General features: G+C 41.5%; 1 protein-coding gene across 9 annotated transcripts in view; it reads left to right on the forward strand.

The window, feature by feature from the left end:
* Window positions 1-16790, forward strand: part of SIL1 (SIL1 nucleotide exchange factor) — a 254164-nt gene that overhangs the window by 170269 nt on the left and 67105 nt on the right. For all 9 annotated transcript variants that reach the window (XM_070570772.1, XM_070570774.1, XM_070570775.1 and 6 more), the window contains 3 exons: window positions 781-901; window positions 6908-7007; window positions 15003-15194. In XM_070570772.1, coding sequence (XP_070426873.1) covers window positions 781-901; window positions 6908-7007; window positions 15003-15194 — 413 coding nt within the window. The remainder of the gene's footprint in view (window positions 1-780; window positions 902-6907; window positions 7008-15002; window positions 15195-16790) is intronic.

The following is a 16790-nucleotide window of genomic DNA, read 5'->3' on the forward strand; positions in this document are numbered from 1 at the left end:
GTGCATGGATAGCCCATCCATTTGCAACACTTATTTTCCCAGCTAGTGGATTAGCTTTCTGAGATAGGTGGGTGTAGGTTTTTAGTTTCTCTTGGTTCCAGTCTCTGCCTCCTTGGCTTGCTATATCCTCCTGCCTTCCAATCTTGTCCTTCTTCCTTCTCCTGTCTCAAAACATTTTTAAATGCCACAAATTTTGTGTGTCAAGCTCTGGCCTAGGAGCTGGGGAAATAAAAAAAGAGGAGATAAAGTCCCTTTGCTCAGGGAGGAGAGAGCATCATAGAAGGAGCCTGATTAAATAGATAAGAGTGGTGAAGTGTAAGCTTGCTGGAATGGCAAGCTGTTTGGAGTTCTATGGGAGTGTCAGAGGAGAGGCAGGAAGGGTGTCATGGAGGAGGCAGTAACATGGCCATGTCCTGAAGGGTGAGTAGGTATTTGCCATTCACCTACTGCACATAATAAAAAGGCTTATTATAGTTCAATTTAAAGAAAACAGAATAGCTTAAATATGTAGGTTCTAACTGGGAGACACTGGTCTCTGGATTGCAGATACCCTTTCTCACCTTGCCTCATTTCCTTATTCAATATGGATTATCAAAAGGAGAATATGTGAATGGTGTGTGGGTGTTAGAGAGAGAGATGGATGGATGCAGGGAACTGAACACAGCAGAGTCTGGTCTTCATGAACTAATTAAGTCTTGTTGGCTTATTAGCCAACCATTCCATCACTGTGTCTCTCCAAGGACTGTCTACCTCACGAACCTTGTCTCTTCTTGGCTTTAGGTCAGGCTGTCCCTGCAGGATCCCATGTGCGGCTGAATCTCCAGACTGGGGCAAGAGAAGTGAAACTCCAAGATGAAGACAAGTTCCGAAATAATTTGAAAGGGTCAAAAAAGGGCAAAAGGTACAGTGTTAACCCTAGGGACCGGGAAGCTGACAACATTGATTTTTGTAGTACTGAATGTAATGACAATATAATGTTTCTTACTCAAACTCATGTGGCTTTTTAAAAAAGTTTGAAATTTAATAGCCTAGAATTTGTGATAAATCTGTCAGGGTTTTATGGAAGTTTACTTCTACAGTATTTGGAAAGAAATAGTTTGCAGAGCAAATTGATACTTTAAAAAAGGCTGTAGGGGGAATGCTTAACCTGCTTTAAAAATGAAGCTATTTTTCCTGGTACTTTAAGAGCACCCCTTTGAATCCCAACAATTAATGTGCTGATTACAGATGAGTCATCTATTCATTAAAACAGGCCTGTTAGGCCTTCTGCTTTGCAGTAATACTTCCTTGGTGAACAATAAAATTGCATTTTAAAGTCTTTAATTCAGACTAACTTTTCCTCTTGTTAGTCCTTATTAAAACAGGGTTTCTTGTAGTATAAAAGTTTTCCAGTGGTAAGAGATTGCCTTATTTTTTAATAACCAGTTTAGATTATTTGATTTTGGACAATTCCTAGTCTCTGTTTGCTGTTCTTTGTCTTGAATTTCCAAGTTTCTTTTGCTTGCTGTTTCCTGCATGAGGGAGAGGGAGGTTGAGGAACAGGATTGCAGGGGCTGCTGGAACTGTGCAGTCTGGAAGGTCAATATAAATACCAGCCATGAAGTTTCATATGCAGGGACCAGCAAATTATGGCCTGTGGCCATACTGGGACTACTGTCTGTTTTTGTATGGCACACAAGCTGAGTTGCTTTTAACATTTTTTAATGGTTGGAAAAAAACAAAAAAGGAATAATATTTCGTGACTTATGAGAATTACGTGAAATTCAGATTTCAGTATCCATAAATAAAATTTTATTGGAACACAGCTATGCTGATTCATTTATGTATTTTCTATGGCTGCTTTCTTGCTACATTGGCAGAGTTGAGTAGTTGGGATAATCACTATAGGCTCACAAAGCCTAAAGTATTATCTGGTCATTACAGATAGTTTCTTGCCCCTGTTCTAATACGTATAAGTATTGGGAATCAATCATGGATTGAGTGCAGTTAGTGTTACTCAGTCCTTGGATTTTTATTAACAATATTTTGCAGTTAGATATGAAGCAGAAAGTGACTTTAGAGACCCATTTCTTGCCTAAGTCTTTTTCTTAAAACACTAGGCAAGAGGTCATTCAGCCTGTCCATGTGCACCTTCAGTCATGTGGCACTCACAACCCCACAAAGCAGCCTTTTCATATTTGGGCAGTTTTCACTGTTGGAAAATTTGACTTTATATTGTGATAGATAAGATAAGGAGATATTTGTCCTACTTACAGTCACCCAAAGCTGAGAAGGATCTTTATCTTCCCCCATCTCTCCAGATAGGCCTTTATCTGGAGTGACCCAGGTCGTATGATGATTCCTTCCTCACAAGCATCTAAGAAAAAATCAAGTCTTATTGTTGTAGCTCCTGCCAACCTCTCTCCATCTGCAGCACACATATACACACATATTTCAGTATCTCAAAGTACTTCAGGAAGTCTTTTCTCACATCTAAGCCCTGCCTTATTTTCTAAATAAAAAGTCTGTTTTTTTCTTGGTTTAAGAATATTGAGTTAAGAACTTGATTAATTTTGAGTTTTTATTTGTTAGTTTTAATACTGTGGGAAGTTATTTCTCCAATACCTGACCATAAATCATCAGGAGGAACACTTATTGCTTTGTCTGTTGCTCATATCTTTTTAGAATAGAAAGCAGAGTCATCCATGTGGTCTGTAGCAGACACATCATAACAGAGAAATATACGTCCCCACTCTTGCCTCTTTACTTTTCTCCTTTGGAATGTTTAGAGGACTCTGCCCTGGAGTGGCCTCCAGGATATGCTGGACATGTCCTCTTCCTTCTCAGCATTTATAGCCAGTGGCAAACCTGTCTGAACAGAAGCCCAAAGACATTGACAAGTTGTTGCAGGTGTTCACTGCCTGGAGCTCGGTGAGTTTCTGGCTGCCTTTGCTGGTGACTTCCTCTTCCTGGAGTGGACCTTATCCTGTGCTTCTCTAATTCTACTTCACAGTGTCTTCCTGGCTCTTTAGCATTAGAATGTGAACAGAGGCCAAAGGGCAGGCTAATTTCCAGAATTGTTACAGTGTGTTGCTTATCTACTATTTATTTTGGGGGAAAAGACCCATAGCTTTCCATCAGATTGTCACAGAACTTGGTGATCTCACAGAGTTAAGAGTCACTGGCTAGCTAGAGAGATGAGGATAGTCCATTCAGCCTAAGCCATGGCAACCATTCCACTAGTCCTGCTGGATGTGTGACTGGCCACACTGCTACCTAGAGCCACGACGCCTGTGATCTCTAAAGCCTGGGACAGGGCCCCTGACTCTGACTTGTCCCAGAGGGTTCTCCTGGCACTGCCTGACTTTAGTATACACTTGGCTCCCAGCAGCAGGTTTTCCTCTTGCTAATTTATGGATTAGGCCCTGCCATCTCCACTGATTTTAGTCCATATCCTTGTCTGCATCTCTACAGTACATCTCTCTTTTTGCCTTGGAACAACCAAGCATCTTTGAATCATCCTTTTTTTTTTTGGAGGGATGAAGGACAGTCTACATCCAAGTTGTCCCATGTTGGGTTGAGCACTGACCATGGTACAATATGCTATAGTAGTTAAGGGAGTAGGCCAAGGATAGGACTTTTTACTTGCTCCTTTCATTCATTTCACAAAAGACCTATTGAGTGGCTATATTCCAGGCATTGGGGTTACAGTAGTAAACAAAACAGACAAGTTGATGGCCTTATGGAACCTGGCAGGCAGGAAAACAGGTAAATAAACATAGAAGTAAGGTAATTAGAGACTGTAATAAATACTAAGGAGGAAATAAACAATGTGATAAGTCTCTGGGGGAGGCCACTTTAGACAGGATGGTTTGGGAAGGCCTCATCGAGATGATATTTGAACTGAGACCTGAAGAATGAGAGGGATTTAGTCAAGCAAAGGGTTAGTTTTATAGGTTTAGAGTTAGAGCATTTCACGGAGAGGGAACAAGAAGAGTCCCTTTGTCAAGGAAAGGCTTTGTCAAGTTCAAGAAACAGAAAAATGATCAGGATGACTAGAGAGTAAGAGAAGGAAGAAGACTAATAGAAAATGAGATTGGAGAGGTATGAGGGGCCAGATCATGTGGAGTTTTGAGAAGCATGTTGAGTGTTATTCATTTAACTAGAATTATGATGGAAAGCCATTGGAGGATTCTGGGTGGGAGAGTGATTTAATGTAATGTAGTTTAGCAAGATCACTCTAGTTGCTGTGTGTATGGAGAATAGATTGAAGGTGGACAAAAGAAGCAGCACAGAGACAGTTAGGATGTCATTTCAGTAGTTAGACAAGACATAATGGGGAGTGGATGAATTTGGAGATTGAATCTGGAGGTTGTGCCAACAGGCCTTGCTTATGATTTAGATGTAGAGGTTGAAGGAAGGTGGTTAGGGGGAGGGATTCAGGACAAAGCTTGATGTTGGGATTTGTGCATCTAGGTGCTTGGAGGTACCATTTTTTGTACCATAGAAAAGATTGGGAGAGGGACACATTTATGGGAAGAACCATCAACCCTATGTAATAAGTTTCAGGTGACTGGTAAACATTCAAGATCTAAGATATATCAGTTAGGTAGTTGTGTAAGAGTCTTGCTGGTACACGGGAGAGGTTTGGGCCAAAGATGTAAATTTGGGCATCATTGCTTTATAGATATTTAAAAAGAACTAGGGGAGAGTGTAGAGATAGAGAAGATTGTCCAGGATTGAACTCTGAGGCATTCCAACATATAGAGTTCAGATAGCAGATGAAGAACCAACAAAAGAATTAGAGGAGTGAGGAAGGGGAAGAACTAAAAGAGTGTGCTAACAAGAAGCCAGGAAAGGAGAGTGTTTCAAGGAGGGGTGGGTGAACTGTGTAAATGCTGCTGAGTGGTTGAGGAACATGACATTAGTAAAGAGTCCATTGGATTTGGCCATCAATTATTGGTAATTTCAATGAGCAGTTTTGGTAGAGTTGTGGGAACAGAATCAAGATTAGAGCAAATGGCAATGTAAATAGCAGTTAAGAAGGTGGATAGAGAGTGAAGACAATGTGTTCATAAAGTTTTACTCTGAATGGAAATAGGGAAATGACATGATAATTAGAGACCATGGGGTCAAAGGAGTGTTGATATGCTGATGGAATCCAATCAAGGGGAGAAACTGATAATGCAGGCAGGAGGGAGTGGTATAATTATGGGAGTTAAAGCTTTTGAAAAGGCAAGTGGAATCTGGAGCATAAGTTTGATAGGAGCAGGGACACTGTCATCCATTATAATAGAAGGGAAAGCAGAGAGTATAGATTTAGGTGCAGGTTGGTGTATAGAACTGATGATAGGAAGATGAGGGAGTTCTTGAGGATAACATATGTTTTTCTCAGTGAAGAATGAAGTGAGAATACCAGCTGAAGATTGTTATGTGTGTGTGTGCATGTGCGTGCTTTCAGGCACACATGTACATACTTGTGTATGTGTAGTTGGAGCTGAGAGTGGGTGATGATGGATGGCCTGGGAGAGTGGGACTTAAGGCAGTCAACAGGGATATATGAGACATGATAGGATTAGTCCTGACCAAGTCTTAGAGGAAGGAAATAATCTGTTCAAGCTATGACTCTAAATACTTAGCTCCCTCTTAGGGGTAAGGGGCAGGGCAGTGGCATCCTCGTGCACCTGGCAGCGGATGATGCTCTGCTGGGAGAGAGGATTATTTGAATGAAATAGTACTTCTAAAGGATTAACACAGTGCTTGATACATGGTTAAGTACTCAATAAATGGAAGTGATTAGCTATTATTAATTAGTTTAGGAGGAGTGAGGTTTAGAGAAGACAGGTGTTTTTTCTTAGGGTCCTAAGGGGTCTCTAGGATGAATAAAAGACTGAATGAGCAAAGCCCTGAGAGCACGTCACTTTCATGAGAGTTGAGGCCTGCTAGGATCTTGAACTATAAGACTGATACTTTCATCTCACCTGGAGCACAGCAGTCCAGGAGCCCCTTCCTCCCCCACCTCTGATATATCTCCTGGGTTATCCTTAATTCCTCTGCAGCTGGACAGTCTTATCAAGCACAGCCCACATTCCACACTTCCCTTTGTCTGTATCATTCTTGTTCTTACCTCTGTTCACTGAGCCAAAATAAGTACTGGTGGCAAAACTTGCCCCCAACCCCATGAATGCCTTCTGTCTAGTCAAGATGAATGGTTCTGGCTTGAATGAGCTCCAGGGGTCTTTGTGAGGAGACAACTCTGGTCTTTGCCAGGTCCTTAAGATTATATCAATGTTCGTTCCTTTCCCCCCTCCTTGAAGGCTGGCTGTGGAAGATGGTTGGCCTTGATTCTAGTCTTTGGTGTCTCAAACCCATTCCTTTGTCAGGTTGACACATACCTCTTGCATCTACTCTGTGCCCAGGGGTTGATCTTAAAGGTGTGAATTTATCCAATCTGTTTTTGTGAAGACAAGCTGCCTTGTCAAATCAAATCAGGCACATGCTTAGGGGCTCAGGTCCCTGTTGGTCCCTTTCCTAGAAGAATATAAATAGGGTTCATGTTATTCTCTCTATCCATGCCCACTGCCTTCCAGGAGGTCTTGCCCTGGCACATGTTGAGAGAGCAGCATTGCACAGACATTCCTTACTTGTTTCTAGCTGAGAGCTCTCTGTTTGTGGTGGGCCTCTGTCTGCCCCATGCCATTTCCTCCTGTTTCATGAAATGACTTCATCTTCAGCTGTGTCTTTCCTCCTCTAGTTTCAAGGGATCACCCTGTTGGACTTCTGGCTGACCGAAGACAAAGGTAGGATAGTGTGCTCTGAGTTAGAGCTGGCCTGGTTTAGTTTGCCTTGGAGTGCCAGCCACCCAGAGAGTATTCTTTCTTGGGAAAGATGGTGCCTCCCTCCTGACTCTCAACTTCTCTTTGGACAGGCTGAATATCAATACCAACACCTACACGTCTCAGGACCTCAAGAGTGCACTGGCAAAATTCAAGGAAGGGGTAGAGACGGAGACTTCAAAGGAAGACAAGGTGTGTGATGTTCTTTCCAAGGAGTTAGTATAAAACTGCAGGACAGCCTTGAAGGGAATCACTTTTTCCTGAAGCTTTTGCAATTCATGTGGGATAATAATAACAATAACGTTTTAAAATAATTTAAAGAGCTGTTAATGCCAAATAAGTAACCCTTTATAGATTATTTTAAAAAAAAAACCAATTCTGGGAGCATTTCTCTCATCATTTAGGTTAAGATCCAATTTCCCATTACATGTTTACAGAAATTAAGACACAAAGTAGAGACAGCCATGAGTGAGGATAATAGAGATTAAAACCCAGGTCTCCTCACTTACACTTGGATTAGACACAAGCTTAAAGGACAGAGGGGCTGGGCTGGGAAGGAAGAAGCCTGGATCCTTGTCCTTGTCCTTTGAATATGTAGCAAATATATTCTCTTTTCCCAGGCTCAGGTTCCTTAAATGTATAACTTAGGGTGGGACAAGAGGATGACTGAAGTTTCCTCCAGCTCTAAATTTGTCTACAAGCTAAGGGAATGAGAAGGAAAAAGAGGCAGAATGGCAACCCCTTAGCTATACCCCTAATGTCTGGGAGGGCTCGTAGATACAGACCTATACCAAAAAACAATCTTACTCTTAGATGGATCATGAACTCTTGTGATAGCCAGAGAATGTCACAAATCACTTTTTACATTTCTAGTGAATCCTATCCTTGAAATCAAGATCCTCCTCTGATGGCCACCTTTGAAACCTTTCTAAGTTCTCCTTCCCTCCTCTCCTCCTCACAGTCCCCTTTGCTTTGTCTACCACTCTGACCTTGCCCCGGAATTCTAGTAGTATCTTGGAGGGGCAGCATCAGGTTCTTGACAGCTTGTATGCTAGTGGACGAAGCCTTAGGTCCCTTAGATCCTTCAGAGTTAAGTATTTCTGAGACAAATGAACCTTTTTTTGTGTGTGTGGGGAGAACCTAATTAGGATGTGTTAATATGAGGCCAAGTCTCCATGTCTTTGCTCATCTTAGCAAAGTCACATCTCCTGGCATGGAGAGTATGTGTGGTATGAGTAGGTGAATAGCAGGATGGCAGTGGCAGCAGCAGAGGGTGAAGGAAGGTGATGAATAAAATTCCATCTCACCACAGGTGTGTTAACTGAGGGGGATGAGGAAAAGCAAAAGCACTAACCTAGGGAAAGTGGTGCTGGCAGAGGAGAGCAGTGCATGCCTAGGTATCTGGAGCAGAGATTGGTGGGCTCCTTCCTACACATCATCCCCTCAGCATGGGCTCATCACCCACCACCATGTGGGGCTGAAGAAACATAAAATTCAGTCCCTGTTCCGTGTTCTTCTCTGTGGATAGAAGGCCCACTGCACCCACGACTCTTCTCTTTGTTCTCTTTAATGGTATTCTTCTCCCATAATTCAGTTAGTGTAGAAAAATATGAATATTATGAAAATATTTTTTAAGTATAAAAGCAAGAGATTAAGTTTTCAGTTGCTGCTTTCTTTTGTAATTAAAAATAATCCTCTTGGCCAGCCCGATGGCCAAGTGGTTAAAGTTCTGCCCGCTCTACTTCAGTGGCCTGGGTTGGCAGGTTTGGATCCCAGGTGCAGACCTGCTCCTCTTGTCAGCCATGCTGTGGAGGCATCCCACATACAAAATAGAGGAAGATTGGCACAGATGTTAGCTCGGGGTGAATCTTCCTCACGAAAAAAACAAGTCTCCCCTTTTAAGGGGAGGTCCCATTACCAGTACCCAAATACAAGATTCCTTTACCAGCTGATTTGAGTCAGCTACCACTTCTGTGATATGGCTACCACACTATTTCTTTACTTCTGTGGAGCTTAGGTTGTCAGCTCCTTCACTGAGGTGCTGAGTCCTGAGGTCTTTCTCCCACTTTTATTTGGAGCCTGTCTGGACTGATTTGGCTCACCACCCATGCACTTGGACTGGCAAATAAATGGACTTGCAGAGGGTTGGGGAGTTGCTTGCATGTCTCAAGCTCCTGGCTGCAGATGCCCTCATACTTTTTGTTTATCAATCTTTAAACCCAGGTCGTGTGGTGGCTTGCAAGTATAGGATGGTTCTTTTCTATTTATAAGGACAATACTGTCAGATATTGTGTCATATTCTGTCAATTAAGTGAATGTTTTTTGGGACCTGATTTTTTTCTGGAGAAGGGCGTCAACGCCATTGCATTCGTTGGTATCTTGGATTTTAGAGAATCAACCCTTCCCAGAGTTCCTGGCTTTGTGGAAAAGCTCTGTCTTGCCGAACCGATTTGGGCTGTTATTGTTGAATTGATCCCTTTATCTCTCTATTACCATACTAATTGCTTGAGGTTTTATGTTTTATCATGTCTGCTGTTGTTCACCTGTATCCTATAAATTGTTCCATTTTAAAATACTACCTTAAACTTTTGATTCTGGACAAAATAAAGTAGACTGATTTCTCCCTATTCTTTCTGCTAAGGACAGCTAAAAGCCCTGGACATAATACTGAAAGCAAATAGAAGAAGACTGTAAAAGGTGGGAAGAAGAAGATAGACTGGCTAGGGACTTGGAACTTGAGGAATGACATGGCAGGGAGTTCCTTGGGCTTTCTTTTTGTCCTCTATATGTCCCAGAGTGGGCACTGGAGAAGCCTACATCTTGAAAATGCCAATAGGTACAGATAGAAAAAAGCCCTAAAAAAGGCCTGCTCTTTTTAGAGAAAGGACTGGGAAAAGGGCAGCCTAAGAGGACAAAAAGCTCTTTGACAATACCTGTCCTGCTTTAGGGGAAGACTAGGGAAATCTCCCCACCCTCACCCTTAGTGCCAGTAGGAGTTGCATGGGAAACTTGGATTTCCACCTCCCACTTGGTGGTACTAAGTTGCACTCTCACTTATCTACCAGAGTGGTCATCAGCCTAAGCCTAGTTGGGAGCCTAAACTTACACCACCCCCGCCTCCCCCATGGCAATGAAGTGGTATGAGGGAGTGCTCTACTACTTTGACCAAGGTGATGTCAGTGAGAGCTGAGCAGAGCCTGAATTTCTATACTCTGTGCAGTGGTAGGAGACTTCTCTACTTCATCCACTGGTGTGACATCAGCAGAGAACAGATGTGGAGACTGGTTTTCCACCCTCCACATGGGAGTAGCAGGCTGCTTCTCTTGTTGGGGTGGTGTCAGCAGAGGCCGAGAAGAGAACCTGAATGTCTGTTCCTTGCCTGGCAGCATCAAGGTGGTTTTTCACTTCTTCTAGGTGAGGTGGGGGTTGGAGGGTGAATGGAGAGACTGTACTTCCACCCTCTCTCTACCTGGTGGCAGCGAGGCAGTATGAGGCAGCATTCTGCTCCCCACTCTGGGGCCGTGTCTGTGGGAGTAAGTGAGAAGCCTGAACTTCCACTCCCAGACTAGCAGCAATGAGGCAGTGCTTCAATTCCCCCACAAGGGTGATCTTAGTAGAGGCCAAAGAAGGACTTCCACTCCCAGTGTCCAGCATCTAGCAGTGGCAGGTGTTGCTCTTCCTCCTCCTAACTGGAGAGTGGTGGTAGGAATTTGGAGAGAAGGGAGCTGGAAAAAGGGTTTTTGCAAATGAAGTCCTGGGCATACTCCTAGTGACCCACATGAGAAAGTGACTAGTAACACAGCAGAAGATCTGAGAACTGAACTACAGTGTGGAATGCTGCTCAAGATTTGGATTAGCCTCTGGTAGCACACAAAGGAAGCAGACCAAAATAACACTGCAAAGGCTCTGAAAACTAAATTGTCTTGAAGTCACAACCACTCAAGAAGGCCAGAACCAGGACATTAAACCTAAATAGTGTGACTACCTACTGAAAAGGAAGATTTGATAGAATTCAATCTTATGACTTATACCCAAAATGTCCAGGATACAATAAAAAAAATCACTCATCATACCAAGAACCAGGAAAATCAAAACTTGGATTGGGAAAGACAACAGATGCCATCAGTGAGATGACTCAGAAGTTGGAATTATCTCACAAGGATTTTAAAGCAGCTATCATAAAAATGCTTCAACAAGCAATTGTGAACACTCTTGAAACAAGTGACAACCTCAGCAAAGAAAAAGAAAATATAAAAAAGAACCAAATGGAATTTCAGAACTGAAAAATACAGCTAAAATTTTTAAAAAGTCACTGGATAGGCTCAAAGCAGAATAAAGATGAGAGAGAAAAGAACCAGTGAACTTGGAGACAGATAAAAATTCCTTAACCTGAGTAACAGAAAATAGATTGAAAACAATTGAACAGAGACTTAGGGACCTGTGGGACTATAACAAAAGATCTAACATTTATGTCATCGGAGTCTCAGAAGGAGAGGAGAAAGAATATGGGGCTGAAAAAATAATCAAAGAAATAAAGATGGGAAAATTCCCAAATATGCTGAAAGGCATAAACCCATAGATCCATAAAGCTGAATGACTTTTAAATAGAATAAACCCAAAGACATCAACACCATGACACATAACAGTCAGCCTTCTGAAAACTAAAGACGGAAAAAAATCTTGAAAGCAGCTAGAAAGACACAACACAATATCTATAGGGAACAATGATTGAATAACAGTGGATTTTTCATCTGCAACCACAGAGTCCAGAAGGCTGTGGCATAACATTTTTCAAATGCTGAAAAAAACCAAACCATTCATTCAGAATTCTGTAGCCAATGAAAGTATCCTTCTGGAGTGAAAGGGAAATCAAGACATGCTCACACAAAGGGAAATTAAGATTTGTCACCAGCAGACCTACCTAAATGAATGATTAAAGAATATTCTCCAGATAGAAAGGAAATAATAACAGAAAGAAACCTGGGACATCAGGAAAAAAGAACAAGAAATGAATAAAAGTAGGGGAAAACATAATATATTGAGTATCCTTCTCTTGAATTTTTAAAATTATGTTTGATAGTTGAAGCAAAAATTATGACATCATTTGTAACTCCATATATGTTCAATATGAATTTCACTGCCAGAGTTACCACTTTTTATTTCTTTGTTGCACTTTCATCCTTCTTGGCCAATTCTCTCTTTTGATGATCCATTTTTATGAAATGTTACAAGGGTTTGTCATTGGGGGATGAGGTAAGCCATACAACCACACACTTGACATCTGTGTATGAACTGAATAATGGATGCATAATGACCAGTCACTGACAGACTTTGAAAGAAGTGATGTGATCAGCCACTGAGCATGATGGGCATTTGTGTTATTTATGTAGTGATTTGTGCACTGAAGAGCTAGAAGCAAAGTTGGTACTTTATGTAATTACAGTTAACATACTGTGACAACTAGAGTTTGAATCGTGTTGGGAGACTGGTGTTGCTTAAACTGTGGGATTGAAATTGGTGCATATCAGATCTGTGCAAAGCAAGAACTGTCTATATCTGATAAAAGACTTGTATCTACAACATATAAAAATCTCTCAAAACTCAACAGTAAAGACCAACAACCTATTTATAAAATGGGCAAAGGATACTAACAGACATTTCACCAAAGAGGATAGGTAGATGGCAAATAAGCATATGAAAAGATGTTTAATGTCATTAGCTGTTAGAGAAATGCAAATTAAATCCACAATGAGATATCACTATACATCTGTAGAGTACCTAAAATAAAAATGGTGATAGTATTAAATACTACTGAGGATGTGGAGAAACTGAATCCTTCATACTTTGTTGGTGGGAATGTAAAGTGGTACAGCCATGCTGAAAAATAATTTGGCAGTGTCTTATAAAACCAAACATATGCTTATCGTACGACCCAGCAATTGCACTCTAGAGCATTTATCCTAGAGAAATAAGAACCTAAGTTTATACAAAATGTTTATATAAATGTTCATGCAGTTTTATTCGTAATAGTCAAAACGTGGAAGCAATTCAAATGTTCTTCAACAGGTGAATGGTTAAACCAACTGTACATCTATACAATGGAATACTATTCAGCATTAAAAACAAATGAACCAGGGGCTGGCCCTGTGGCCAAGTGATTAAGTTCGCACGCTCTGCTTCGGCAGTCCAGGGTTTCACTGGTTCTGATCCTGGGCATGGACATGGCACCGCTCCTCAAGCCATGCTGAGACAGCATCCTACATAGCACAACCAGAAGGACCTACAACTAGAATATACAACTATGTACTGTGGGTTTTGGGGAGAAGAAGAAAAAAAAAAAACAAGAAGATTGGCAACAGATGTTAGCTCAGGTGCCAATCTTTAAAAAAAACAAAAACAAATGAACCATTGATATGTGCAGTAACTTGGGTAGATCTCAAGTGCATTATGTTTAGCAAAAAAAGCCTATCTCAAAAGGTTACAGACTATGTGATTCCATCTATATAACATTCTCCAAATGCCAGAACTACAGAGATAGAGAACAAATTAGTGTTTGCCAGGCATGGAGATGGGAGGGAGAGAGTGGGAGTATGAGGTACAGCTATAAAGGAGCACAGTGGAATTGTTTGGTGGTGATGGAACAGTTCTGTAGCTTGAGTGTTCTGGTGATTGCATGAATCAATACATGAGATAAAATTGTATAGAATGATACACACAAACATGCAAATGTGTACATGTAAAAGGTGGTGAAATCTGAATAAGGTCTGTGGTCTAGTTAGCAGTATTGTATCTAGGTCATTTTCTTGGTTTTGATATTGTACTATCCTTATGCAAGGTGTTACCATTGGGGGAAACTGAATGAAGGGTACATGGTACTCTCCGTACTACTTTTGTAATTTCCTATGAGTTTATAATTATTGCAAAATAAAGTGTGTGGTTTTTTGTTTTTTTAATTTTTTTTTCTTTTTTTTAAAAAAAGCCCTTCCTGAGGGCCAGGCACATAGCATTTTTGTGAGGCAAGGATGACTATTTTCTTATCCTGTTCACTTGCCTCTCATCCCACAGCTCTAGGCCATGACTCACCTTTCTCAGACCTCTTTGCCTGGCCTTTGGCAGCCATGCAGAGTCCTTTAGCTGGGTGGACGGAGAGCATTTCGCTGTTGTTTTAGCCCAAAGAAGCAGGATATGGCATCCCATAAATGTGATTGCTCTGCTAGGAGCTTGGTCTTTTTTGAAAGAGTCTGATTCATTTCTTTGGTTGGGGTTTCTAGGGAGTGCTTGTAACTGGGGCGAAAACCCATAGGTAATAGATGAGCAGTTTGGAGCTGACAGCTGTTCATCATCCTGCTTTTTATAAATATTCCTGCCTTTTAATTTTTCTTGGAAGGTAGAGACACGAACCACTGTGACCTTTCAGACTCTCTTTATAAGCACTATCCTCTAAAATTGGGAAGAAAACAGGGAGTGTCATGTATAAAATAGCGAATTAAAGTCTTTTATTCACCTCCAACATATCTTCATTTTAAAAATCTTTATATGTGTGTGGGGTGGGGAGGGATTGAGAGAAAATTATTTGAGCCTTGAGTATAGTACATACAGTAATTTAGCCACTTCAAACAGTTGAACAAATTGTACACCTGTAGTTAGATTGACAGTAATGACAGTGATTTAATTTTCATCAGCAAATTGCTCCCACTCTGACAGCTCTTTACCCACAGTTTCCTACATCCGGGTTTCCCTACAGTGCTATTGGATTGGACAGGGCAATGCCAAGATATTCTATGACTGTAGGAGATAGAGAACCAGGCTGTAGATTACTCCTCCTTAGATCTCAGCCTTTTCATGTGAGGGTAGGGATTGAAGATGAGCTTACATTGTGTCTCCTGACCTCAGTGGTTGCAACAAGAAGACTTTCGCTTCTTCCTGAACATTGAAAGTTGGACTGGGGTAAACAAACCTTGGTAAATCTTGAGTGTCTTTTTGGGCCAGAGGGCTATCGGGGTAGACTCTGAGGGCTTGCTTCTCTAGGCATCCTAGAAAGATTCAGAATTTTTAATATAGATTAAAGAAGATTTTGAGTCCTAGAGCAGCAGTTCTCTGAGGATGGGCATCCATGGTAGACAACAGGAGTCTTGGGGAGATGTTGCCAATCAATTTGATTAATCACCTCTTTGCTGCTCTCCTTAGGCAAGGCAGGCCGAGGTTAAACGGCTCTTTCGCCCTATTGAGGAGCTGAAGAAGGACTTTGAGGAGCTGAATGTTGTCATTGAGAGTGACATGCAGATCATGGTACGGCTGATCAACAAGTTCAATAGTTCCAGCTCCAGTCTGGAAGAGAAGATTGCTGCACTCTTTGATCTTGAATATTATGTTCATCAGGTATTGTATTTCCTGGTCCGTAACTCTGACTTTTTAACTAACAGCTCCAAAAGTAAACCCCACTGCCCCAAGCTCTAAGAAAATAGCATCAACATCTTTACTTCTCTCCCAGGGCATTCAGTATTTTTAATCTAGGCCCAGATCTATTGTAGTAAAAATGCATTTTTTTTTTTTTTGCTGAGGAAGATTAGCCCTGAGCTAACATCTGTTGCTAATCTTCCTCTTTTTTTGCTTGAGGAAGACTAGCCCTAAGCTAACATCTGTGCCAGTCTTCCTCCACTTTATATGTGGGTCGCTGCCACAGCATGACTGATGAGTGGTGTAGGTCTGTGCCTGGGATCCAAACCCGCAAATCCAGGCCACTAGAGCAGAGTGCCCAAACTTAACCACTGTGCCATATGGCCAGCCCCTGTAAAATACATTCTTAGAGGCCAGAGCCAACCTCTTTTTCATTTGGAGTGTTGCCTCCTGTACTAAACTCTTTGCTCTTAACCTTTTGGCCACTCTGCCTCTCACAGGATACTGGTGCTATTTGAATGAAGCTCAAAAAGGAATAGGTGGATCTAAAGATAAACAGCCAAGAGAAGCCATTTGTTTATTAATAAATTAATTTATTGCATGCCTGTTAAGTCCCAGGCACTGTTCTGGGTACTTAAGATACATCTGTGAACAAAATAGCAGAGGCAGATAGACAATAAACATAACTACTGAGTAAATTATAAAAAATATATTTGAAGGTGATAAATACTGTAGAAAATAAAAAGTAGAGCAGGGTAAGGATTGGCAGTGTTGTGAATGAGCATCTCAGGCAGGAGAAACAGTAAGTACCAAAGCCCTAAGGTGGGAGCATGTCTAGTGTGTTTGAGGAACCACAGGGACGTGAGTGTAGCTGGAGGTCAGAGAAGAGAGAGTAGATGAAGCTCAGAGAGATAACTGAAGGAAGATCATGGAGCATCTTGTAGGCCATGGAAAAAAATGAAATTGGACATTATCGGAGGATGCTGAGCAGAACAACAGCATGATCTGACTTACTTTTAAAGGATCCCTCTGGCTGCTGTGTTGAGAATTCGACTGGAGGTGGGAGGCATGGGTCGAAGCAGGGAAACCAGATAGGAGGTTATTGCAATAATCCAGACTAGGACGATGGTGGTCCAGGAAGGCTGTGTAATCAAAATCAAAGGCTTGTTTGAGATCCTCATCAAGACATAGATCTTCAACGTCCTCCCATGTACAACAGCGTCCTTGTTCTCTGTAAACTAGGCTAAAAGACATTCTTTCTTTAGGATTTTGCCAGCCTTTGTGGTGGTGAGAGAGAATGTGTACTGTATCTGCAGGAATTATGGGGCGGCCTCTTCATCTTCTCCCTCTGCTCATAACTCTTTCTCAGGCCTCAAATAGCAGGTCTGTGATCCTCTTAGAGAAAAAACAGACCTGGGTTGTCTTTCCTCTTTCCAGTCTTTCTCTCCAAGGCGAAAAACAAAAATTCCAACAGCTTTTCCGCTATAGATATTTAAAGGATTAAGGATCTTAGGGGTTATTGGCCAGTTCCTCTGATGTTGACAGCTTTTATTTTTTCTCATCTTAACATGCTTGGAT

This window comes from Equus przewalskii, chromosome 13 (assembly GCF_037783145.1).
Source record: "Equus przewalskii isolate Varuska chromosome 13, EquPr2, whole genome shotgun sequence".
Lineage (NCBI taxonomy): Eukaryota > Metazoa > Chordata > Mammalia > Perissodactyla > Equidae > Equus > Equus przewalskii.